General features: G+C 42.8%; 1 protein-coding gene across 2 annotated transcripts in view; it reads left to right on the forward strand.

The window, feature by feature from the left end:
• Positions 1-7,874: 7,874 nt before the first annotated feature.
• LOC140463320 (metal transporter CNNM2-like) overlaps positions 7,875-26,051 on the forward strand; it is a 238,157-nt gene continuing 219,980 nt past the window's right edge. For both annotated transcript variants that reach the window (XM_072557109.1, XM_072557110.1), the window contains exon 1: positions 7,875-9,542. In XM_072557109.1, the coding sequence (XP_072413210.1) occupies positions 8,126-9,542 (1,417 nt within the window). In that variant the 5' untranslated portion in view covers positions 7,875-8,125. The remainder of the gene's footprint in view (positions 9,543-26,051) is intronic.

The raw sequence follows: 26,051 nt of genomic DNA on the forward strand, positions 1-26,051 counted from the left end.
CTCAAGTAAACTTTGACAATTGGTGTCTGTCAGTCCAGATAAGCTATGGAAGGTATGAGTTCCCCTGTGTGATACTGTCTGTGCCACAATGTTTGGACTGACGTTAATCTATAAAAATAAATTTACAGAATCTTACATGGATTCACGCAGTTTTTGAGTGAAATGTAAATGTGCAAGTAAAATTTCACCCCACAAACTTATATGTGTATGTGTGCATGTGAGTGGGTGTGTGTTGGGGGGGTTAGGGTTGTGAGTGTCTGTGAGAGTGGGTGCATGTGTGTGAGTGTGAGTATAAATGGGTATAAATGTGTGAGAGGGTGCATGTGTGTGTGTAGGAGTGCCTGTGTGTGTGTGTATAGTGCAGTGGGGTCACCTGTAGTGTGACATGAACCCAAGGTCCCGGTTAAGGCCATCCCCATGGGTACTGAACTTGGCTATCGGCCTCTGCTCGGCCACTTTTCGTTGCTGCCTGTCCTGAATTCCGCCTTGGAGGACAGTCACCCGAATGTCCGAGGTCGAATATCCTGGACCGCTGAAGTGTTCTCCAACTGGGAGGGAACACTCCTGTCTGTTGATTGTTGTGCAGTGGCCATTCATCTGTTGCCATAGCCTCTACTCGGTCCCATCAGTGTACCTTGCCTCAGGGCATCCTTGCCTGCAGGGTATAAGATAGAGAACATTGGCTAAGTTGCATGAGTTAAAAACAATAACTGCAGATGCTGGAAAGCAAATACTGGATTAGTGGTGCTGGAAGCCCCTGATGAAGGGCTTTTGCCCGAAACGTCGATTTCGCTGCTCGTTGGATGCTGCCTGAACTGCTGTGCTCTTCCAGCACCACTAATCCAGTAAGTTGCATGAGTACCTGCCATGTACATGGTGGGAGGTGTCCCCACATGTAATGGTGATATCCATGTCTGACACGTCTTGCAGTGTCTACCATGACAGGGTTGTATGGAGTTGTCCTGAAAGCTGGGCAGTTTGCTAAGAACAATGATCTGTTTGAGGTTTGGTGGTTGTTTGAAGGCACGCAGTGAAGGTATGGGGAAGACCTTGGCGAGATGTTCATCCTCACTGATAACCTGTTGCAGGCCGCAAAGAACATGGTGTAGTTTTTCAGCTCCTGGGAAGTACTCCACAACGAAGGATACCCTGTCAGTTGCAACTCGTGTCTCTCCTGAGGAGGTCATTACAGTTCCTCGTTGTGGTATGTCGGAACTGGCAGTCGATGAGTTGAGCATCCTACCCTGTTCTTATGAGGGCATCCTTGAGTACTTCCAGGTGCCTGTCACAATCCTCCTCATCTGAACAGATCCTGTGTATGCATAGGGCTTGTCCATAGGGGATGGCTGTTTTAATATGTTTTGGGTGAAAGCTGGAGAAGTGTAGTATCGTGAGGTTATCCGTGGGTTTGCAGTAGAGTGAGGTGCTGAGGTGCCTATCCTTGATGGAGATACATGTGTCCATGAATGAGACAGATAGTCAAAAGTAGTCCATGGTGAGTTTGATGGTGGGATGAAACTCGTTAATACCACGGTGTAGTTTTATCAGTGACTCCTCGCCATGGGTCCAGAGGAAGAAAATGTCGTCAATGTACCTGGTATATAGTGTTGGTTGGAGGTCCTGTGAACAGAAGATGCTTGTTTGAATCTGTGCATGAAGATGTTGGCATATTGGGGTGCAAATTTGGTCCCCAAGGCTGGTCTGTATGTCTGGATGAAGAACTGGTTGTCAAAGCTGAAGGCGTTGTGATCGAAGATAAAGCGGATGAGTTGTATGACGGTGCTTGGAGATTGGCAGTTGTTGGTGTTGAGTACTGAGGCTGTTGCTGGGATGCCGCCATTGTGGGGGATGCTGGTGTAGAGTGTGGAAATGTCCATTGTGATGAGGCATGTTCCTGATTTGACTGGTCTGTGGGTGCTGAGTTTCTGTAAGAAGTCTGTAATGTTGTGACACAAGCTGAGGATCTGCTGTACAATGGGTTTCAAGATGCCTTCGATATAGCCAGAGAGGCTCTCACACAGGGTCCCAGTGCCTGATACGATGGGACATCCTGGTGTATTAGCTTTGTGTATCTTCGGAAGGCAGTAGAAGTCACTTACGGAGAAGTACGTGGGATAAGTGCACATAGGGAACTCTGAAGGGCTGGATCCAAAGTCCTGATTAATGTGTTTAGATCACGGGTGTGCTGTTTGGTTGGATTGGCCGGTAGTTGCCTATAGTGTTTCTAGTCGTTCAGTTGTCGGTACACTTCTTTGCAGTAGTGAATGACGATGGCTCCTCCTTTATCTGCTGGCTTGATGACAATGCTGTGATTGGTTTTGAGAGCATGGATAACGTTGCGTTGTGATCAGGTGATGTTTTTCTCTACCTTGTGGGTATGGCTGATGAATCTGGCATTCATATATTTCCTGATGGTTTGAGCTTACATGTCAAGTTCAGGGCAGCGGCCCTCTGTGAGGATTATCAGATCAGCCATTTTTCACTGAATGTTAGAGTAGAGTTGGAGGGCTGAAAGGCCTACATTGGCTCGAATGTCTTATCATCTTTTGAATTTTAAGAAGCTGCATAAAAGAGGAGAGATGGAGAGGTGGAAGATGATAACAATTGAGGTTAAGTATGTACAGGAGGACGGCATTGATTGGATGCTTCTTTGAGCACATACATTAAGACAGTTATGGACACAAGTGTAGAAGGGAGGCAGGAGACATATACCTGTAGTGTTTCACTGTTAATAAATCTAATCCAAGTATATACTAGGTGTTCAGCCATCCATCAGTCCTGTGATCCCTGATTTATATTGCTTCTTGTCCACAAGAATGTCCACTTCTAAACCAAGTGTACAAATCCCTCCATTTCTTTACCCTCTCCTTATTTATGCAACCTCCTCCAATCCTACTGCCCTCTGAAAACTCTGCTAATTCTGTTCTCCTTCACATTATTCATTCCATCATTGATAGTCATGCTTTCAGCTGCTTGGATCCTAAACTCAGTTATTTCCTCACTAAACCTCTCTCAACCTCTCTCGCTTTTAAAAGCTACCCCTCAGATCCAACTTTTAGTCACCTGTTCTAGTATTCTTTGTTTTAGCTAAGTGTATTTTATCTTGTTTGATAACAGTCTTTGCCAGCACTTTGGGATGCATGTTAAAGGTGCTACAGAAATGCAAGCTGTCATTTTTCCTATGCTGGACTTGTGTGTGTTGCAACTCAGCTGTTAAGGAGTTACGCTGCAGAGAAAATAAATGGAGTATTCATTGTGCTTATACTAACAGTGTTGGTCCTGAACTGTACAGACAGGAGCACACCAGTTTTGATCTATGCTGTATTTGGTAGTCTCAGGAGCACACCAGGGTTGATCTATGCTATATTTGGTAGTCTCAGGAGCACACTAGGGTTGATCTATGTTGTATTAGGTAATCTCAGGAGCACACCAGGGTTGATCTTTGCTGTATTTGGTAGTCTCAGGAGCACACCAGGGTTGATCTTTGCTGTATTTGGTAGTCTCAGGAGCACACCAGGGTTGATCTTTGCAGTATTTGGTAGTCTCAGGAGCACACCAGGGTTGATCTATGCTGTATTAAGTAGTCTCAGGAGCACACCAGGGTTGATCTATGTTGTATTAGGTAGTCTCAGGAGCACACCAGGGTTGATCTTTGCTGTATTTGGTAGTCTCAGGAGCTCACCAGGGTTGATCTATGTTGTATTAGGTAGTCTCAGGAGCACACCAGGGTTGATCTATGTTGTATTAGGTAGTCTCAGGAGCACACCAGGGTTGATCTTTGCTGTATTTGGTCGTCTCAGGAGCTCACCAGGGTTGATCTATGTTGTATTAGATAGTCTCAGGAGCACACCAGGGTTGATCTATGTTGTATTTGGTAGTCTCAGGAGCTCACCAGGGTTGATCTTTGCTGTATTTGGTAGTCTCAGGAGCTCACCAGGGTTGATCTATGTTGTGTTAGGTAGTCTCAGGAGCACACCAGGGTTGATCTATGTTGTATTAGGTAGTCTCAGGAGCACACCAGGGTTGATCTATGCTGTATTTGGTAGTCTCAGGAGCACACCAGGGTTGATCTATGCTGTATTAGGTAGTCTCAGGAGCACACCAGGGTTGATCTATGCTGTATTTGGTAGTCTCAGGAGCACACCAGGGTTGATCTATGCTGTATTAGGTAATCTTAGACCTGATACATCTAGGGTATAACAATGGGCTCAGTGCTGCAAAGTTAGGGAGTGGGAAATACCAACCCAAGTCCCTTTCCTTGGGGAAATGATCATGGCCCCTCCATATTCTATTGTCTCATTCACCCATCACCCATGGGTACACAAACCAAATTTGGACACAATTTCTATTTTTTTTATACATTCACAGAATGAAGGTGTCACTGCCTGGGTCAGCATTCATTGCCTAAATTGCTGTGGGTCTGGAGTTAGATGTAGACCACACGGTTCCTTCCCTGAAGGTCATCAGTGAACAATGGTTTCATGGTCATCATCAGACTCTTAATTCCAGATTTTTATTGAATTCAAATTCCACTTCTGCTGTGGCAGGATTCAAACCCACTTCCCTGGAATTTTGGATATACAGTTCAGCCATAATACCACTAGGCTGTCACCTCCCCAGTTCTATTTTTTAATTTGAAAATTCGGTATTCGTTTACAAATGCATGCAAGACTTCACCATGCCTTATCTCCACAATCAACTCCCAGCCCTATAAATTCTCCAAGAACCTGTCTTGTTCCAAACTCTGATCTGTTGTCTAACTCTCATTTCTTTCACTCCACAACTGGCCTTAAGCTGCCTGGGTCCTAACGCTGGAATGCCTTCCCTCAGTTGTACTTCTGAAAGTGAAGGGTGAGACCAGAGCCTGTGTTTACTTGGAATAGATGTATCTCAGAATAAAACATGACAGGTATATGTCTCCCAACTACACTTTGCACCTGTATCCATTGGTGTCTCTTTATACGTGCTCAAGTAACCGCCCAATCCGTGCCCTCCTCCTGTCTGCACTGAACCTCAATTGATACAAATAGCAGTCCCACACCCTCCTCTTCTCTCTTCTTCTTGGAAGCTGTTCCTTAAAATTCACCATTTTGATTAAGCTATTCATTACCTTATTGCCTTGTTTTGGTTCTGTTTCTTTTTTTTTGTCTGAGTACATTCCTGCAAATTGCCTTGGGATGTTTTATGATATAAGGATGTTACATAAAGTTGTTCATCATTGTTGAAAAGAGCACAGATGTGGACTCTCAAGTGCTAACCTCACTATCACAGTTCAGCAAAGACACTCCAATGAGGTATCTGAACCCATGGGACCTCTGCACAGCATGAATCAAGAAAGGATGAGAGAACACTCGGAAAACATAACTAAAATTATAATATGCAAGAACAATGTTGTTTATCTGATGTCAAAACCTCCCACAATGTCACCTGTATTTTGATGCCTGCTTTATGAAAATATCAGCATGCATTAATGTGGCAGTTGTGTTCTTAATTTAAAAACACCTCATTGATGATTTAGTAACTGTCTGAGAATCAAATGTGAAGGGACATTAAGAGTACCATCAATTAATTTGAACCCCTCCAACTTGCTAAGCTAGAGAATCTGAAACTTGTTATGAAATCCTCAACATTGATGTGTCTGGCCTTGTGCTGCAATGACAGGGATAAAATGAATATTCAGGGAGATTCCTGGACTTGATGAGATTCCCTATAGTGTGGAAACAGGCCCTTTGTCCCAACAGGTCCACACCGACCCTCTGAAGAGTAACCCACCCAAACCCCTTTTAACTCTAACTAATGCACCCTATGCTATGGGCAATTTAGCATGGCCAATTCACCTAACCTGCACATCTTTGGATTGTGGGAGGAAACCGGAGCACCCGGAGGAAACCCACGCAGACATGGGGAGAAAATGCAAACTCCACACAGACAGTCACCCGAGGTTGGGATCAAACCTGGGACCCTGGTGCTGTGAGGCAACAGTGCTAACCGCTGAACCATTAGTTTTAGGAAAGAATATTCTTCTTAGACACAATGGTAAACCATAACAAGATCACATCAGCCATTAAGATTCAGTATGGATTATGTACTCTCCGTGTTGCTTTGATCTCACTTCAAAATAGACAGATCTAAAACACTGGCTGTGGACCACTGTTGTACTCTGTCCTCCAAATCACAAAGTTGTAGGTTCAGATTCCACTCTAGGCTTGATTGCAGAGATGCTCCAATTGAACACTGCAAACGAATTAGGACATTTATTGTCTTAGAATAGAATCATGGAATCCATCAGTGCAGAAGGATGCCATTTGACCGAGTGAATCCACACTAATCTTCCAAACAGCAGTCCACCCTATCCCTGAAACTCTGTATTTATCATGGTTAACCCGTCTAGCCTGTACACCTCTGGATGCTATGAACCAATTTAGTATGGCCAATCCATCTCCACATCTTTGCACTGTGGGTGGAAACTGGAGCACCTGAAGAAAACCCATGCAGACATAATGAGAATAGGCAATCATCACACAGACAGGCAGTTAGCCAATGCTGGAATTGAAACAATAACAGAAATTACTGGAAAAGCGCAACAGGTCTGGCAGATATCAGAGTTAAATTTTTGGGTCTAGTGACCCTTCCTTAGGACTGGCTGGAATCTAGTCCCTGGTGCTATGAGGCAGCAGTGCTAACCACTGAGCCACCATGCTGCTCTATGGTGTCTTGAGCCTGCTTTGCCATTTGATCTTAACTGTGGCTGATCATATTGTGGCCTTCACTTTACTGCAATTTTCAAAATAACATTTTTGGATGAGAGATAAAATCAAGGTGCTATATAACTTCTCAGGTGCTTGTGAAAGATCAAATATTTTGAACATACCAACAAGGAGCAGGAGTAGGCTATTCAGTTCTTTGAGGCAAAAGTGAGGACTGCAGATGCTGGAAACCAGAGTTTAGATCAGAGTGATGCTGGAAAAGCACAGCAGGACAGGCAGCATCTGAGGAGCAGGAAAGTCAACGTTTCGGGCAAAAGCCCTTCACCAGGAAAATGCTGTGTCTTCTGCCTGGACAGCTCTTCGGATGAGGGTTAGCTGAGGAGTTCTCGGTCAGACACAAAAGGATGCATGAAGTTCTTATCAAAGGTGATTTTGCTTGAAAAAATATTTTCTCTGCATTATGTATTGTTTAAATCAATCGAAACTTGCATCCCCATTCTAAGTGATTAAAGACTTAACAACAATCTAAGTGTTCAACCCATTATAAATTCTGCGTCAGATGTACCTGCACCACTAGCTACCTGACGAAGGAGTAGTACTCCAAAAGCTCGTACTTCCAAATAAACCTGTTGGACTATAACCTGGTGTTGTGTGATTTTTAACTTTGCCCACCCCAGTCCAAGAGGCACCTGCACATCTTGACACATACACACGTGCACTGTTGACGCCCTGTGACAGACACAAGTTGCCTTTTGCTCCAAAACGAGAGCGAATTGCGCCTGCGCCTTCGGACGCTCCCCGTTGGCTATTGTTGGAAGCCCCGGCCAGTCGCTATGGAAGCTCGGCCATATCACGTGCCAAGCGACCGGGCCAATCGGAACGTTGTATGGGCGGGGCCGCACGCGGTAAGCAAACCCCCACGTGTGGGCCGGCGCCGCTCCTCGGGGACAGTCGCTCGGCTTGTGCCCCGCCCCCTCCACCGTGAGGATTGGCCGAGGTTTACCGCCGCCGGTCCCGCCCACACAGCACGGCCGTAGTTTCTGAATGGAGCGTCCGTCGTGTCAATCAGAGAGACGCCGCCAATGGGGTCGGGCTGGGTACGTTGGGGGGACCGTTGGCTGGGGCTCGCGCCGGCGCTCGCTCACAGTTTGAAAGCCGAAGGGAGCGAGCGGGAGCTGAAGGGGGTGGGGGGGAGAAAGTTCTGTGACTGGCTTTCGATCAAAATAATCACAAAACCTCTTATTATGTCCGCCCCAAATGGGTCAGAATATTGCAGGGAGGGGAATAAAAGACACTTAATATAACTCTTTCGTTTCCCCTCCCTTTTGCTTTTTTTTTGGAAAAAAGATTATATTTTTTTCCCTGAGGGGGTAAGGGGGGGAGGGAGGTTGGGAACAACCTCCATTTCCATTACAAACATGGCGGCCTGCAGCAGCGGCCGGCTCGGCTTCTTCACCCCGTCCGCCTTCAGCGTTCGCTGCTGCTGCCTCGTCCTCCTGCTCCTGGCGAGCCTGAGCGGGCGGGCGGCCGCCTCCGACGAGGGCGACACGGTCATCATCGGCCTGAGGCTGGAGGACACGGACGAGGTGACGGGCATGGGGGGCGGCGTGCTGCGGGTCAGCGAGCGGACGCGGGTCCGGCTGCGGCTGTACGGCCAGCGCATCGACAACAGCACCTGGAGCCGCATCGGCTTCACGGAGCACCGGCGGACGGGCGACGACGCGGCGGGCTTCGACCCGTGCGGGGTGCGCACCTCGGACATCGTGGTGCTGCCGGGCGTCGCGGTGAGCCGCCGGAGCACCGGTGTCATCGAGATGGAGGTGAAGCCGCTCCGCAAGACGGAGAAGAGTAAAGCCTACTACCTGTGCACGGCGGCCCGGGCTCCGGAGCCGGGCTCGGGGCAAGCCGACTGGCTGTACCACGACACCGAGGACACCATGGTGGTGGTGGTGGAGGAGAGGAAGTTCCTGCTGCCCTTCTGGCTGCAGGTCATCTTCATTTCGGTGCTGCTCTGCCTGTCGGGCATGTTCAGCGGCTTGAACCTGGGGCTGATGGCGCTGGACCCCATGGAGCTGCGGATCGTGCAGAACTGCGGCACCGAGAAGGAGAAGAACTACGCCAAGCGCATCGAGCCGGTCCGCCGCCAGGGCAACTACCTGCTCTGCTCGCTGCTGCTTGGCAACGTGCTGGTCAACACCACGCTGACCATCCTGCTGGACGACATCGCCGGCTCCGGGGTGGTTGCCGTGGCCGTCTCCACCATCGGCATCGTCATCTTCGGCGAGATCGTCCCGCAGGCCATCTGCTCCCGCCACGGCCTGGCGGTCGGCGCCAACACCATCGTGCTGACCAAGTTCTTCATGCTGCTCACCTTCCCGGCCTCCTACCCGGTCAGCCGCCTGCTGGATGTCATCCTGGGCCAGGAGATCGGCACCGTCTACAACCGCGAGAAGCTGCTGGAGATGCTGCGGGTCACCGACCCTTACAACGACCTGGTCAAGGAGGAGCTCAACATCATCCAGGGCGCCCTGGAGCTCAGGACTAAAACGGTGGAGGACGTGATGACCCCGCTGCGAGACTGCTTCATGATCACCGGCGACGCGATCCTGGATTTCAACACCATGTCCGAGATCATGGAGAGCGGATACACCAGGATCCCCGTCTACGAAGGCGAGCGGTCAAACATCGTTGACCTACTTTTCGTGAAGGACTTGGCGTTCGTGGACCCCGACGACTGCACCCCTCTGAAAACCATCACCAAATTTTACAACCACCCTTTGCATTTTGTTTTCAACGATACGAAGCTGGATGCAATGCTGGAGGAGTTTAAAAAAGGTGGGATAATGCTGATCATGTTTCTATTTTTACCATGTTCATTGCCATTGGTAAATAGTGTCTCTGACGGTTTATTTTGCATGAGTTTGTGGTGCCAACCTGCAGTTAACTCTAACCAAAAAACACATTTTCTTCACATCTTTAAACAGTTACAATCTAAAAGTGGTTATCACCTGTATATTTATGTTCACCTGTAAATGTTTCGTTGACCCTCCCACTTTATCCGAATACACAGCCAACCGTTGCCATCTGATTTTACAGGAAACAGTGACATCTTTTCTATCTTCCCCGATATCCAACATCTTGAACTAAGGTTATGTTTGAGCAGTAGCTGAAATGTAAAAGATTTGCCTTTATAGAATGGTGTCGTTTTTCAATTTCTCTCCGGGAGATTGGGGGCAGAGCAGAATCTAAATTATGGCATTTTTGTAAACCAGAAATTATATCCTTACTGTTAAATATTCTGGGTACTCAGCGCTATTCATATTGAATAAACTTGTCTACTAACTATCAGACTTTAAAATGTGTAGATATATAAAATTTGTTAATCCAGTCTTTGCCTGATTGTATGCAAGGTCTGGTCGGCATGGACGAATTGGACCGAAGGGTCTGTTTCCGTGCTATACATCTCTATGACTCTCTGTCTCAGCTTGAGACTGTTTGGCAGCTGCCATGCCACTGGTTTGCCAACATTTTAAAGACTGTTTACTTTGCATTTATATCGACGTGCATTGGAATGCAATATGGTGAGACAATGGTGTCAGTTTTTTTTTATTCAACTTCTTGCTATGTTCTTGGTACAACATTTTGCTAAGCTTAGTTTAACAAATGATTTAAGGTATTTGTTTGCTCTCATATTTAGTGACCTGTACCAAAAAATACTTGTACATGGTGGATGTGCCTGGCACGATTTACTTTCTTCTTGATTATAATCCATATGCTATGTGGAAAAGACCATGTGACTTGCCTCAGATGCATGGCAATGGAATTTAAAACCCACTGATTATGTCAGATTATGTGATGCTTTTAGACAGTATAGTGAGTGAAATTTCCAAATTGTGATTTCTAAAATTTTTGTTTAGCATTGTGTAGGGCTTATTTTTGTCATATCTCTGATAATGGGAATTTTTGATATGTGAGACTACTGTGTGGTGATATGACTAGTGGAGTTAGGTAGTGCAGAAGTTTTAAAAAAAAATTTAAAATCACTCCCTACCTTGCTGAAGTGGAGAAATTAACTTGTGAAATTAGTACAAATATGTGCATTTAGAAGGTAAAGAACATATAAAGAACATATAGACTGACACTTCTATTTACATTTTCAATTGAGAATTGATTGTTGTAAGTATTGTACCAAGTATTGTACTCCAAAAAAAGCATCGCACTTGTTCGAAGAATCAGCTTCCAGTTTTATTCATGTGCCCCAAAAAATGCAGTTTTGCAACATTCTTTGACTGATATTGCATAAATGTTGGTGTAATTGGTGAAGTTTAACCCATTTCTTTGAAATGATTTCAATATGTTTGAGGTTTTACTACAAGGCGATTCAAGTGACTTTTCTGTCTTTACAGCTATATTTTAAGACACCTTTGAGTTGTATAAAGCTTTGAACTATATTATTCATCTGTATGCTTGTAAATTCTTATATATATTGAAATGCTTTTGATGTGTGACAGTGATTAGCAGCCTGCATTAACCTGGTCAGGATTTTTCCTTGCTTAGGTCAGGCAATGGGTGGCATTTGTGCAGCATATGGTTTCTAGTAAAGTTTTGGCTTTAGGCTGTTTGGAACTCTGCTTCTTGATTCTAAACTTATAGGGCTGGATACATTTTGTGGAAGGAACAGATAAATTGTCAACCTAAGAATAAATTTAAAAAATCTCACAACATCAAATTATAGTCCAACAGGTTTATTGGGAAACACTAGATTTCGGAGTGCTACTCCTTCACAGCTACCTGATGAGGGAGCAGCGCTTACTACGAAAGCTAGTGCTTCCAAAAAAAACCTGTTGGACGATAACCTGGTGTTGTGTGATATTTTTAACTTTGTCCATCTCAGTCTAACACTGGCTCCTCCACATCAACATAAGAATAGTTAGTATATCATTGGCTTCACTTAGAGATGGTTTTAACCAACTTAGGCTGATGCATGTTCCAGAAGTATGTAATGTGAGGGGATATAGCTATGGATTCTCAACTCATGTAATCACTGCTAGCAGTAAGAACTATGTTGGTGTGGCCACCCTCAATGCTTGCTTTACTTTACCTTGAGCTCAGAACTAGCTCATTAATAGGAACACACTTTCTAGATTCCATAAACTGCTTTCACATGTTTATTTGCTTATTTTGGCATTATTGATTTGAATTTTTTTTTCTCTCCACTGGAAGTATTGTAGAGATTTGGAAGTAGAACTGCACCTGAATATTTAAAATCTTAGTTATTTAGTTTGTGAACTGTTGACTAGTTGCTGCAAGGAAATGAACAGGTACAGATATGTCTTTGCCAGCTCATTGCAGTATCTTCTTTGGGTAGACAGTGATTTAGAGAGTAATTCCAAAAGCTTACAGTTGTGCCACATGGAACTGAAAATTCAGGAATTTAATGAGAGAATCTGTCTTTAGATCACTGGTACTAAAATATATTGATGCTTCCTATTTGTTTTGGAGATTCTGATTTCATCTGAAACCCTAGTACAGTTTCAGAATTTAGTTAAAAGTTCTGTCGAAAAATACTTTCAAAGGCAGAGATTCCCTATATTTGTTCTATCCTTAAGGTTCTAAAGCAATCTGTGACAGCTTTAGGAAGCTTCAACTGACCTGGTTATATTGTTGGGTTTTTCCCTACCCAAAGTTTTTAGTAATTAGTAAAGGGTTTTCATCTTTATAATACAGATTTGCACAGTAAGTGGATGTGCATGTTAGAGCCAGTTCTGTTTGTTAGAGAAGAGTGCAAAGAAATTTCCAAGCATAGTGCTTTAGGTGTGTACTCGGCTATTTGGAATCTGTCTTTGTTACTGTGAAAGTATTGTTCTGGGATGTAATGGCTAAAGATTATGGAGCAGATATTGGGGCTTCTCACTTGGTGAACACTGGATGGTATAATTTATTGTCTTATGATAGCACAACAAAAGTACCGATAAGGAACAGTGCCTTGCTTCTGTCATCGCTGTAGCTACATGATTCCATTACATGCCTTTTGCAGTGACCTACCTGTGCCAACTTACTTGCAAATCTTTGTTCCTAGGTTAATTTGACATTTAATAGGAGATATTCTGCATTGTATTTCTATTGGAATTGATTGCCTAATTACAGAAGGACCGATCTGGTTTCCTCTGTTTAATTTTGTCGAGCTGGCATGAGCCTGAAATTCTGCAGCATCCTCTGTAGAAATATTTTGTGGCAGGTCACACTGAATGCCATGCTATGCTACCACTCTACCAACTATGTTTTGTTAGCCTCTTGCTGTTTGAACAGGTGGTAAGCCTGTGCTGTACGCAAGGGTTGGCTGTATAAATCAGAATTTACCTCCGTGTTTTGTTTTAAAGTAGCAACACTGTCGTTCAACAAACAGCTACGTTCTGTGATTGCTCAAGGGGGCAATAGTGAGTTTGGTCTCACAATGTAATGTCATCTGTATTGAATAATTTAATTTGTATTCCTTTGGGTTGTGCTCTGAATATGCACATCTATTGCTACTTAATATTTAAATTAAGCCAAGAAAAGAAATGAATAAGTATATCTTGACCTAGTTAGGGGACTAGTGGAGGCATAACAATTGGTTTTCACTGAGGAAGATGAAAAATAGTATTATGCTCCATTGTATGTATGTATGTACATAAGCTTAGAAAAGAAAGAAACTAAGATTTATATCAAACCTTTCTCCACCCACCGCAGCAAGCCCTAAAGTGCTTTATGGCCAATGAAGTACTGAAGTTTAAGGTCCCACAAAGTGTAAGAAGATAAATTACTATATAAGACTTAGGTTGTTATAAAAATGTTGGCTAGAATGGTGGGCAGAACTCTTGCTGTTCTTTGCATAGTTCTATAGAACCATTTAGTTTAATGTCTTTTGAAAATTTGCAGCCATTGCAGCGCCACATGAGCTTATTGCTGTAGTGAAGTTAGATTATGTGCTCTGATCTCGAGTGGTGCTTGAACTCGTGGCTTGCTGACTCTGAGGGAAAAGTGCAGCTGACTGTTTGGGAGTGAGAGGTATGAATCCTATCCAGCCTAATTCTTTCAATGTAGGGTTTAGTATTTGACTATTTGTAATGATGCACAGCCTTTGTTATAATCTGATAATTACTTCTGAAATCTGTCATTTGAGTGAAGAGAGCTTCTGAATTCAACTTGCAACTCCAGATTTTAGTTAACTTTTTCGCAGCTCCAAGGCAGGAATATGGTCATTTTGATACTGACTTTAAATTCCGTCTCTTTTGTTCCTTGTTTTATTTGTCAAGTTTATTGTTAATGTAGTGATTCTGTTCCTTCTCTAGGAGCTACATAACTTTGCATGTTTATGAGAAAACCTAACATTTATTTCAGTAATGAAACTTGTTCTTTTCGCACATCACAGCCTAACTATGCACTTCTGAATATTTCTAATTACTTTGCCTTTTTCTCTTCCCTGAAGGAGAATCCTTGATAGTACAGCACCCTTTGAATTAAGTTTCTTCTATTTTTAAATTGAGTTTTATTTAATTAATCTTCCCAACCTGTTTTGAAATTATACTCTTGATGGGTCCTATTGTATCAGTTAAACTTTTATATAATTTGAAGTTTCTTATGAACTTTTTGGAACTTGAGCTTCACAGTCCTTTTTAGTTATAATTCACCCTTTTGCACTTGGTGTCACTTTTGGTGTACTTCTGCACACAAAGCATCTTATTTTATAATGTCATAAAAATGACTGACAGTTTCTCAGGATGGTTTGGTGAATATACTATAAAGCCAGTATAAATATTTTTGATTAATTTTGGAAGGCGCTTAAATGTTGTGGTACAAAAACTGTGTTCATTTCAGTTGAAATTCTCCGACTCAAAACACTGTCACCCACATAGAGTCATACAGAATGGGGATCGACCTTGCGGTTCTACTCGTCCGCACTGACCAGACATTGCAATCTGACCTGATTCTGTTTGCCAGTATTTCATCCATATCCCTCTAAACCCTTCCTGTTCATATACCCATCCAGATGCATTTTAAATGTTGTCATTGCACCCACCTCCTCCACCACCTCTGGCAGCTTAATCGGTAGTTACCCCTTCACGTTCTTTTCAAATCTTTGTCCACTCACTTTAAATCTATGCCCTCTAGTTTTGGACTTTACCATCCTGGGAAAAAGACCTTGGCTATTCACCCTATCCATACCCCTCACGACTTTATAAACCTCTACAAGGTCAACCCTCAGTCTCCGCTCCAGGGAGGAAGCACCCAAGCCTATTTGGGCTGTTCCCAAAACTCCAACCCTGCAGTTCTGGCAATATCCTTGTAAGTCTTTTCTGCACCCTCTCAAGTTTAACAACATTCTTCCTATAGAAGGGCGAACAGAATTGTATATAGTATTCTAAAAGCCTTTGTACTTTGGGTGGGAAGCAAATCATTTGATAGAATCCCATGCAGACATAGGGAGAACATGCAAACACAGTAAGTCACCCAAAGGCTGGAATTGATCCTCGGTCCCTGGTGCTGTGAGACAGCAGTGCTAGCTGTTATGCCATCATGCATCCCAGTCTGTTGGTGCCTGCACAAACGCTATCCCTGAGGTTTCATGCTGCTTATTTCAAATTAAGACTCCGTTTATATCTGTACATAGCAGTTTATCAAATACAATTCTCTAATTTAGCATTGAGGGTCTCTCTGTTCATGTCCTAGTTCTAGACAGGTACCTTCTTGCTAATATGTGACTATTTACATCATGATGGCAAATAGAGTTAAGGAGAATCCAAAGTTTTTTTTTTACAAATACATTAAGGGCAAAAGAGTAACTAGGGAGAGAATAGGGCCCCTCAAAGATCAGCAAGGTGGCCTTTGTGTGGAGCTGCAGGAGATGGGGTAGATATTAAATGAGTATTTTGCATCAGTATTTACTGTGGAAAAGGATATGGAAGATATAGAATGTAGGGAGATAGATGGTGACATCTTGAAAAATGTCCATATTGTAGAGGTGGAAGTGCTGGATGTCTTGAAACGCATAAAGGCGGATAAATCCCCAGGACCTGATCAGGTATACACTAGAACTCTGTGGGAAGCTAGGGAAATGATTGCTGGGCCTCTTGTTGAGATATTTGTATCATGGATAGTCACAGGTGAGGTGCTGGAAGACTGGAGGCTGGCTTAACGTGGTGCCACTATTTAAGAAAGGTGGTAAGGACAAGTCCGGGAACTATAGATCAGTGAGCCTGATGTCAGTAATGTGCAGGTTGTTGGAGGGAATCCTGAGGGGCGGGATGTTGATGTATTTGGAAAGGCAAGGATTGATTAGGGATAGTCAACATGCTTTATGCGTGGAAATAATGTCTCATGGATTTGATTGAGTTTTTTTGAAGAAGTAACAAAGAGGATTAATGAGGGCAGAGCAGTAGATGTGATCTATATGGACTTAAGGCGTTCAACAAGGTTCCCCATGGGAGACTGGTTAGCAAGGTTATATCTCATGGAATACAGGGAGAACTAGCCATTTGGATACAGAACTGGCTCAAAGATAGAAGACCGAGAATGATGATGGAGGGTTGTGAAACTTGAAATGGTTCAGAAAAGATTTACAAGGATCTTACTGGGTTGGAGAATTTGAGTTATAGGGAGAGGTTGAATAGGCTGGGGCTGTTTGCCCTGAAGCGTCGGAGGCTGAGGGGTGACCTTATAGATGTTTATAAAATTATGAGGGACATGGATAGGATAAATAGACAAAGTCTTTTCCCTGGGGTGGTGGAGTCCAGAACTAGAGGACATAGGTTTAGGGTGAGAGGGGAAAGATATAAAAGAGACCTACGGGGCAACTTTTTCACGCAGAGGGTCGTACATGTGTGGAATGAGCTGCCAGAGGAAGTGGTGTAGGCTTATACAACTGCAACATTTAAAAGGCATCTGGATAGGTATATGAATAGGAAGGCTTGGAGGGATATGGGCCGGGTGCTGGCAGGTGGGACTAGATTAGGTTGGGATATCTGGTTGGCATGGATGAGTTGAACCGAAGGGTCTGTTTCCGTGCTGTACATCTCTGTGATGTCACTAAATGTTATTGAACCTCCTGGGTTTGTAATCCTTAACCAACAAAATCAGTTGTTTCAGTTTAGGTATTTTCATTTGACACCCATCTTCAGATTTTTTATTATTGACTAAGTTCCAAATTTCTACATCCTACTTGTGTGAAAAATGTTTACTTGGGAAAATTAGTTCTAATTGTCAGATTATAACCTCTTTGGTCTAAACTACTTCAATACAACGTTGAAATTAATGTAAGTCTTTCAGCATCCACTTTTCTCTCCTTTCCTGGAATTTTGGAATTTGGGTAGTTCTCTGTCACTTATACTTTAGCAGATTACGAGGCGCGGTGAGCTTTTCCGTATGGTTGGTTTAATTAGCAGAAGGGTCCGCCGCCATGTCTTAATAGTTTGGGGGCTCATCTAGAATAACCTTTACAACACAGCGATGATCCCTTCTGCTAATTAACCTAAACACACGGAAAGCTCACCTCGTCTTGTAATCTGTTGAAGTATGAGTGACAGAGAAATACCCAAGTTCCGCTATTTAACAAAAAATATCAACTTTATTCTTTAACTCTAAAGCGAACATTAAACAACAATTATTTACAACTCTAAGCCTCCTTTCTCTTAAAGGTTTGTTAGCTACCTCCCACTCTATAACAATACACTGATCCAATAAAGCCCCTATTAAATTTACAGCAACGCAATTTTCAAAAACAGACAGCAGCTGTTGTCTCCGGTTTCGATCTTCCTCTGTTTGTAGATCTCCCTGGGTTGTCTTCAGTCTTCTGCTGCATAGAATTTTCATTTGAAAAAGTTACCTTTGGGGAGTTTTTGGTCAGTCTGTCTGACAATAGCAGATGGTGCTCTTTCTGGCTAACTGTCCAAAATGCCTGCTTTTTATATCCTAAACATCGGATCATCTCATTGATTCGATGTCAAAACAGTAAAATTGAGATTTGATTGGAATTTAGTATTTTGTAGCATAATTTAAATTGGTTAAATTCGAGCTGCTGTGAAAACCGCTATCTAGATTACAGCCAAAATATTACATCTTTGAATTTTCCAGCACGCTCTGTGACATGACAGGTGCTTGCCAGCTTTCACTCTGTCTTAAAGGTACAGCACATGCCTTCAACTTCATAACAGTAGCAAAATACATTTGTGTTGAGAAATAGCAGTTTTGTGATTGTAGAATGGTGTGTTGTTTTTGTCAAACTTGCAGTAATTCATTTAAAGTTCAATACTGAGTGAAGGTTTTGATGTTCAAATTTTTGTGTTGAAGTAGGTCCACAAAAAGAGCTTGATCTATTTGTCCTGTGGGTAGTCAGGAACAGAATGCAGTAGAAGCAGAGATACAAAGAAGTGAAGCAAGGTGGCAACAGGTAGAGCTAGATATTATTAGAAGCAGAATCATTGGTCTCTGAATGATATAATCAAGGGTGGGATAAATGGGAGTTCCTTCCTTGATACATTGGTGGTGACATTGATATCACCAGTCATTCAGGAGTTTGGCAACCACATCCTGATTTCTAATATCATCTGTGTTGAGCATGAGATGAGAGTAATAGTTGTTTGTGCGTGAAATGCATGGTCTCCATATATTCTTAATCATAGGTAGAGGGGGACAAAGGAAGTTATTAGAATAATGAGTGACCAGTTTGGGGTGATTGTTGAGGGCATTTTGTGGAAATACTTAATCTGCCATCTGATAAATGAGAATAGAGTGAAATGAGCTTCATGTCACCAAGATGAAGAGAGATGAGGTGTTATAAATGATAAGATTTTTCTTCCATCCAAGTTGAAGATAAACGTTTTTTATTGAAATTATTCCTCTGCTAGGAAGAGGTGGAAACCCAACTGGATTCGAACAAGGGCCCGTAGGAGGGATGAACAAAGTTGGGAAGTGGCAAGTGTAAAGGACTGCCAAAACAAAAGTAAGGTTGGTGTTGGGGTGGAAGATGGCAAAGAATAAGCAGGGTTAAGAATGACTGTTTTGAGCAGTGCTTAATGCTTTTGAATTGAGGTTATGGTTGTAAGTTTGTTCGCTGAGTTGGTGGGCTTGTTCTCAGACGTTTCGCCACCATGCTAGATAACATCATTAGTGAGCTTCTGGTGAAGCGCTGGTGTTCTGTCCCACTTTCTAGTTATGGGTCTTGGTCTGTTAAGATGGGTGATATCATTTCTGGTCTTTTTCTCAAAGATTGGTAAATGGAGTCCAAATCAATGTGTTTATTGATGGAATTCTGGTTTGAATGTCAGGCCTGTAGGTATTCCCGTGCGTGAATGTGTTTAGCTTGTCCTGGAATGGATGTGTTGTCCCAGTTGCAGTGGTATCCTTCTTTGTCTGTGCAAGGATACTAGTGATGTCTTTTGCTCACTACATGTGCTCGTGTGGTGGGTTTCCTGCCTGTCTGTCCGATGTAGTGTTTTTGCAGTCTCTACAGGGTAATTTGTATATGAGGTTTGTTTTGCTGGCTGTTGGTACATGGTTTTAGGTTCATCAGTAGTTGTTTCAGTAGTTGAATGATATTCAATCCCTTGTGAGGAGGGACATAGAATCAGGAGATGTAGAGTCAGTATGGATAGAGATGAGAAATTCTAAGGGTAGAAAGACCCTAATGGGAGTTATCTACAAACAGTAGTCTGGATGTCGGGGTGGGGGGGGTGGGGCGGGGAAGATGAATAAGGAGTTGAAATTGGCCTGTCGCAAAAGTATTACTGTAGTTGTTATGGGGGATTTCGACATGCAGGTAGATTGGGAGAATCAGGATGGTACTGGACCCCAAGGAAGGGAGTTTGTGGAGTGCCTCCGAGATGGATTCTTCGAACACCTTGTACTGGAGCCTTCTAGGGAGGGCAATTCTGGATCTGGTGTTGTCCAACGAATCTGATTTGATCAGGGACCTCGAAGTAAAGAGGCCATTAGGAGGTAGTGACCATAATATGATAAATTTTAACCTGCCATTTAAGAGAGAGAGAAGGGAGAATCGGAAGTGTTAGTATTGTAGTTGAACAAAGGGAGCTGTGGAGCTATGAGGGAGGAGCTGGCCAATACCCTAGCAGGGATGGCAATGGAGCAACAATGGCAGGTATTTGTCAATGTAATGCAGAAGGTGCAGGATCAGTTCATTCCAAAGAGGAAGAAAGATTCTAAGGGGAGGCAGGATTGGCTATGGCTGACGAGGGAAGTTAAGGACTGTATAAAGATAAAAAGAGAATGATAACATAACAAAGATGAGCGGAAAGCTGGAGGACTGGGAAACTTTTTAAAGAGCAACAGAGAATAACTAAAAAGGCAATGCGCGGAAGAAAAAATAAGATACAAAGGTAAACTGGCCAAAAATATAAAGAAGGATAGTAAAAGCTTTTTTAGGTATGTGAGAAAAAAGGTTAAGACTAAAATTGGCCCCTTAAAGACAGAAATGGGTGAATTTATTATGGGGAGCAAGGAAATGGCAGAACAGTTGAATAGGTACTTTGCTTGTCTTCCCCAGCGAAGACAGATCCAATCTCCCAGATGTAATAGTGGCTGAGGGGCCTAGGGTAATGGATGAACTGAAGGGAATTTATATTAGGCAGGAAATGGTATTGGATAGACTGTTAGGTCTGAAGGCTGATAAGTCCCCAGGACCTGATGGTCTGCATCCCAGAGTACGTAAGGAGGTGGCTCTAGAAATTGTGGACGCATTGTAATCATTTCCAGTGTTCTATAGATTCAGGATCAGTTCCTGCAGGTTGGAGGATGGCTAATGTTGTTCCACTCTTCAAGAAAGGAGGGAGAGAAAAAAGGGAATTATAGACTGCTTAGCCTGACGTCAGTGGTGGGAAAGATGCTGGAATCCATTGTAAAAGATGAAATTATGACTCATTTGGATAGCAGTAACAGGATAGGTCAGAGTCCGCGTGGATTTACGAAGGAGAAATCATGCTTGACTAATCTTCTGGAATTTTTTGAGGATGTGAATATGAAGATGGACAAGGGAGAGTCAGTGGATGTAGTGCATCTGGACTTTCAGAAAGCCTTTGATAAAGTCCCACATAGGAGGTTAGTGAGCAAAATTAGGGCACATGGTATTAGGGCAAAGTACTGACTTGGATTGAAAATTGGCTGGCTGACAGGAAGCAAAGAGTAGTGATAAACGGGTCCCTTTCGGAATGGCAGGCGGTGACCAGTAGCGTACCACAAGGTTTGGTGCTGGGACCACAGCTGTTTACAATATACATTAATGATATAGATGAAGGTATTAAAAGTAATAGCAAATTTGCTGATGACACAAAACTGGGTGGTAAGGTAAAATGTGAGGAGGATGTTATGAGAATACAGGGTGACTTGGACAGGCTAGGTGATCCATGGCAGATGCAGTTTAATGTGGATAAATGTGAGGTTATCCATTTTGGCAAGAACAGGAAAGCAGATTATTACCTAAATGGAGTCAAATTAGGTAAAGGGGCAGTACACCAAGATCAAGGTGTTCTTGTACATCAGTCAATGAAAGCAAGCATGCAGGTACAGCAGGCAGTGAAGAAAGTTAATGGCATGCTGGCCTTCATAGCAAGAGGAATTGAATATAGGAGCAAAGAGGTCCTTCAGCTGTACAGAGCCCTGGTGAGACTGCACCTGGAGTATTGTGTGCGGTTTTGATCTCCAAATTTGAGGAAGGACATTCTGGCTATTGAGGGGTGCAGCGTGGGTTCATGAGGTCAATTCCCAGAATGGTGGGACTATCATATGTTGAAAGGTTAGAGCGATTGGGCTTGTTTACGCTTGAGTTTAGAAGGGTGAGATAGGATCTGATTGAGATGTTTAAGATTATTAAAGGATTGGACACTTTGGGGGCAGGAAGCATGTTTTTGCTGATGGGTGAGTCCAGAACCAGAGGACACAGTTTAAAAATAAGGGGTAGGCCATTTGGAACAGATTTGAGGGGAAATGTCTTCACCCAGTGTGTGATGGATATATGGAATGCTCTGCCCCAGAAGGCAGTGAAGGACCAGTCTCTGGATGCTTCCAAGAAAGAGATGGATAGAATTCTTAAAGATAGTGTAATCAAGGTTTATGGGGATAAGGCAGGAACTGGATACTGATTGTGGATGATAAGCCATGATCATAATGAATGATGGTACTGGCCCAAAAGGCCGAATGGCCTACACCTGCATCTATTGTCTGTTGTTTGTGTGCTGGTAGTTTATGATGCCCAGGGGTCAGAGTAGTCTGGTGGTCATCTCTGAGATGTCTTTGAGGTATGGTAGTGTGTTAGAGTCTCTAGGCACATTGTGTCGTCTTGGTTGGGTTTGTTGTTTAAGAATTGGCGGGCTGTGTTTATCGGGTACCTGTTGTTCTTGAATATGCTGTATAGGTGTTTTTCTTCTGCTCATAGTTCTTGGGTGCTGCAGTGTGTTGTGTTTTTTGTTTAAAATTTTGGATTGAATACAGATAGTTCTCCTGTAACATGATTTGGCTATAATGCAATTAGTGAATTGCAGACCTTTTTTATCATAAAGCAAACTTCCATTTACTGTTACACGATTCCATCTCCGGCACTTAACTGAACAGCAAAACGCAGCCTCATGATCCTCTTTCTGAAATTCAGTGTGTGCAGCTAAAACAGGAATGAATGCAAGTAGCTCTGCAAGCCTTGCAGCTTAGCTTGAAACTGGAAATTGTAGCCTATATTTTGAAGGAACTTTACTTGAAACCAGGGAGAGAATCTTGAGGAGGACTGCACTTCTGCATCGGAATCAAGTGGTGATTTGGCTCGCATGCTTTCTGGTGACGAGCTTCGTGAAAGGTACAGTGCTGTAGTCAGCGATTTTAGTGTTAATATGTTAAATTTACTGTATTATTTCATTAAAATATGATTTAAAGATTTACTTAAACTGTACTATCATTTGTGTTAGGCTAACCATTATTTTTGTTTTGATTTTTACTGATTTTTTTGGAAGTTCGCCCCAAACCCTATTTTTCCCTTGGGCCTGTTATTTATATTGTGATTTTCAATAGCACGGTGTTGCACAGGAACGCAACTACTGCGATATAGGAGAACTAACTGAATTTCAGTTCACAACGGTCAAGTTGATGAGGCATATAAAATGACTTAATTTTTCTGACATCAAGAATTGTGCTTTTGAATTTACTCAGTGTGTAAGTTGATGTACTCCCAGCCTAGTCAAGACATGCTATACTCTCTTTAGTAGTTAGCCTTCTGTTTTCACCTCACAACTGCATGCTTTACTTATCTTGTATCTGGGCACAATGGATTGCGAAGGTGGTAAAGACAGTGTTGTGAAGTTGTGCAGGAGTTTACCAGGCTCATAGTTTGAAAACAGTTTGTTTTAATATGCTTAGTCATCTCAATATTTGATTATTGTTGTCTGTTATGTTGACAGCTATTTCTAGTTAATAATTAACATTGTGTGTTGTTTTGTGCAGTGGTTTTGATTACTTGTGCATTATCGAAATTCTCTCTCTCATGCAAACATTAAATGTTCACATTTTTGTTAAGCCCAAGTGCCTCCATGCTCAAGTGTACTCACTTTTTGTTTTCTTCATAATGGTTTGAGTTGCATTGTCAATGTTTTTGAGCTGTATTGTTGTTTACATCTAGAACTAACTACGTTTTCTTTTCCCAGAGAGTGGAAAGCATGGTGCAATATTCTATAATTTTTAAAGATCTCTTTCAAAGGAGGACAAAATAATTTGTATATATGGTCCCTTTCTATCCTTTGTGGTGTTAGCTATTTATCCTGTTTATGTTTGTCATTTTGAGACAGACCTGACTGAAATTGTTGAAAACTGCCAGTCCTGTGCTGAACAATGGCTAACTGATAGCAAAATGTACCGTGGTGTTTTAAACTTGTTACTGCTTCAGAGGTCAAACTTGCCTTTTGAAGCAGGAACATTTGAAATAAATGAATAAACCTGCATTTTGAAGTACTTATTGAAATCACAAACCGTAAAGTATGTCACAGACGATTACTTGTTTTTCTGAAGTATGATAATGATTTAAATAAATATAGTGACCTATTTCTGCAAAAAGTCCACAAATTTAGGTGTTGGAGGTGATTTCCTCGAATTCCAGGAGCAGCAATTACTGTTTTATATGCTGTTGCATTGTTTTTGAACTTTGGCAAAAAAAGTCAAAGCAACAGCAGATTAAAAGCAAGAAGAGCAGACAAAGGAAGCACATGGTGAGGGTAGTGCAAAAGAGAGAGAAAACCTGCACAGTTACCGTCTTTGCTGTTTGAATTCGTGTATTGCTGGACATCGGAGTGCATCTGGGAAAATTAACGAACAATGAAATTCACAACTAATCTTGGAGGAACTGTTGGGCGAAGCTCACAGCACAGAATCAGATAAGTTAATTGTTGTTTTAAGTCTGTCCAAGAGAGAGGCTGCAGTAATGAGTATAGTGGATTCTTTCTTGATTATATGTTTTTGGAGATAAGTCTCTTGATTAAACTTAAAATATAAGCCATAGCTATTAATTTAACCTGGGGCAGTGTTTGTAGAGGAATAAGACGGTGTTATTTTCTGGGTCTGTAGATTGTGAAGGAGCAAAAATGGCCTTTGCAGTGATATGTACTTCTTGTCAGATGTGGGAGTTTAAAGAGAGTTTAAGGGTTACTGCGGATTATATCTGCCATAAATGCTGTTGAATGCGAATCTTATCAGATCGAATGGATCGGTTGGAGAGACAGGTAGAAGCGATGAGGAATTTACAACAGCAACAGTATGTGATGGATGGCAGTTATAGGAAGGGGGGAAAGTCTCAGATACAGTCACATAGGTGGGTTAACTCTAGGGTAGGAGTCTTTTGTGGATATACCCATTTCAAACAGGTATGCTGTTTTGGAAAATGTAGGGGGTGATGGATTCTCAGGGGAACATAGCACAAACAGCCAAGTTTCTGGTATTGAGACTGGCTCTAATGCAACGAAGGGTACGTCGGCTTCCAAGAGATCAATTGTGTTAGGGGATTCTGTAGTCAGAGGTACAGACAGACATTTCTGTGGCCAGCAGAGAAAAAGCAGAATGGTGTGTTGTTTCCCTGGTGCCAGGATCAAGGATGTCTCAGAGAAGGTGCAGAATGTTCTCACGGTGGAGAGGGGCCAGCAGGAGGTCATTGTCCACATTGGAGCCAACAACGTTGGAAGGGAAAAGGTTGAGACTCTGAAGGGAAATTAGAGAGTTAGGCAGAAATTTAAAAAGGAGGTCCTCAAGAGTATTAATATCTGGATTACTCTCAGTGCAACGAGCTAGTGAGGGCAGGAATAGGAAGATAGAGCAGATGAATGCATGGCTGAGGAGCTGGTGTATGGGAGAACAATTCACACTTTTGGATCATTGGAATCTCCGTTGGGGTAGAAGTGACCTGTACAATAAGGACAGATTGCACCTAAATTGGAAGGGGACTAATATACTGGCAGGGGAATTTGCTAGAACTGCTTGGGTGGAGTTAAACTAGTAAGGTGGGGAGGTGGGACCCAGGGAGATAGTGAAGAAAGAGATCGATCTGAGACGGGTACAGCTGAGAACAGAAGGGAGTTGAACAGTCAGGGCAGGCAGGGACAAGGTAGGACTAATAAATTAAATTGCATTTATTTCAATGCCAGGGGCCTAACAGGGAAGGCAGATGAACTCAGGGCATGGTTAGGAACATGGGACTGGGATATCATAGCAATTACGGAAACATGGCTCAGGGATGGGTAGGACTGGCAGCTTAATGTTCCAGGATACAAATGCTACAGGAAGGATAGAAAGGGAGGCAAGAGAGGGAGGCAGAGTGGCATTTTTGATCAGGGATAGCATTACAGCTGTGCTGAGGGAGGGTATTCCCGGAAATGCATCCATGGAAGTTATTTGGGTGGAACTGAGAAATAAGAAAGGGATGATCACCTTATTGTATTATAGACCCCCCAATAGTCAGAGGGAAATTGAGAAACAAACTTGTAAGGAGATCTCAGCTATCTGTAAGAATAATAGGGTAGTTATGGTAGGGGATTTTAACTTTCCAAACATAGACTGGGACTGCCATAGTGTTAAAGGTTTAGATAGAGAGGAATTTGTTAAGTGTGTACAAGACAATTTTCTGATTCAGTATGTGGATGTACCTACTAGAGAATGTGTAAAACTCGACCTACTCTTAGGAAATAAGGCAGGGCAGGTGACTGAGGTGTCAATGAGGGAACACTTTGGGGCCAGCGACTATAATTCTATTCATTTTAAAGTAGTGATGGAAAAGGATAGACCAGGTCTAAAAGTTGAAGCCCTAAATTGGAGAAAGGCCAATTTTGACGGAAT

Source organism: Chiloscyllium punctatum, chromosome 38 (genome assembly GCF_047496795.1).
Source record: "Chiloscyllium punctatum isolate Juve2018m chromosome 38, sChiPun1.3, whole genome shotgun sequence".
NCBI lineage: Eukaryota > Metazoa > Chordata > Chondrichthyes > Orectolobiformes > Hemiscylliidae > Chiloscyllium > Chiloscyllium punctatum.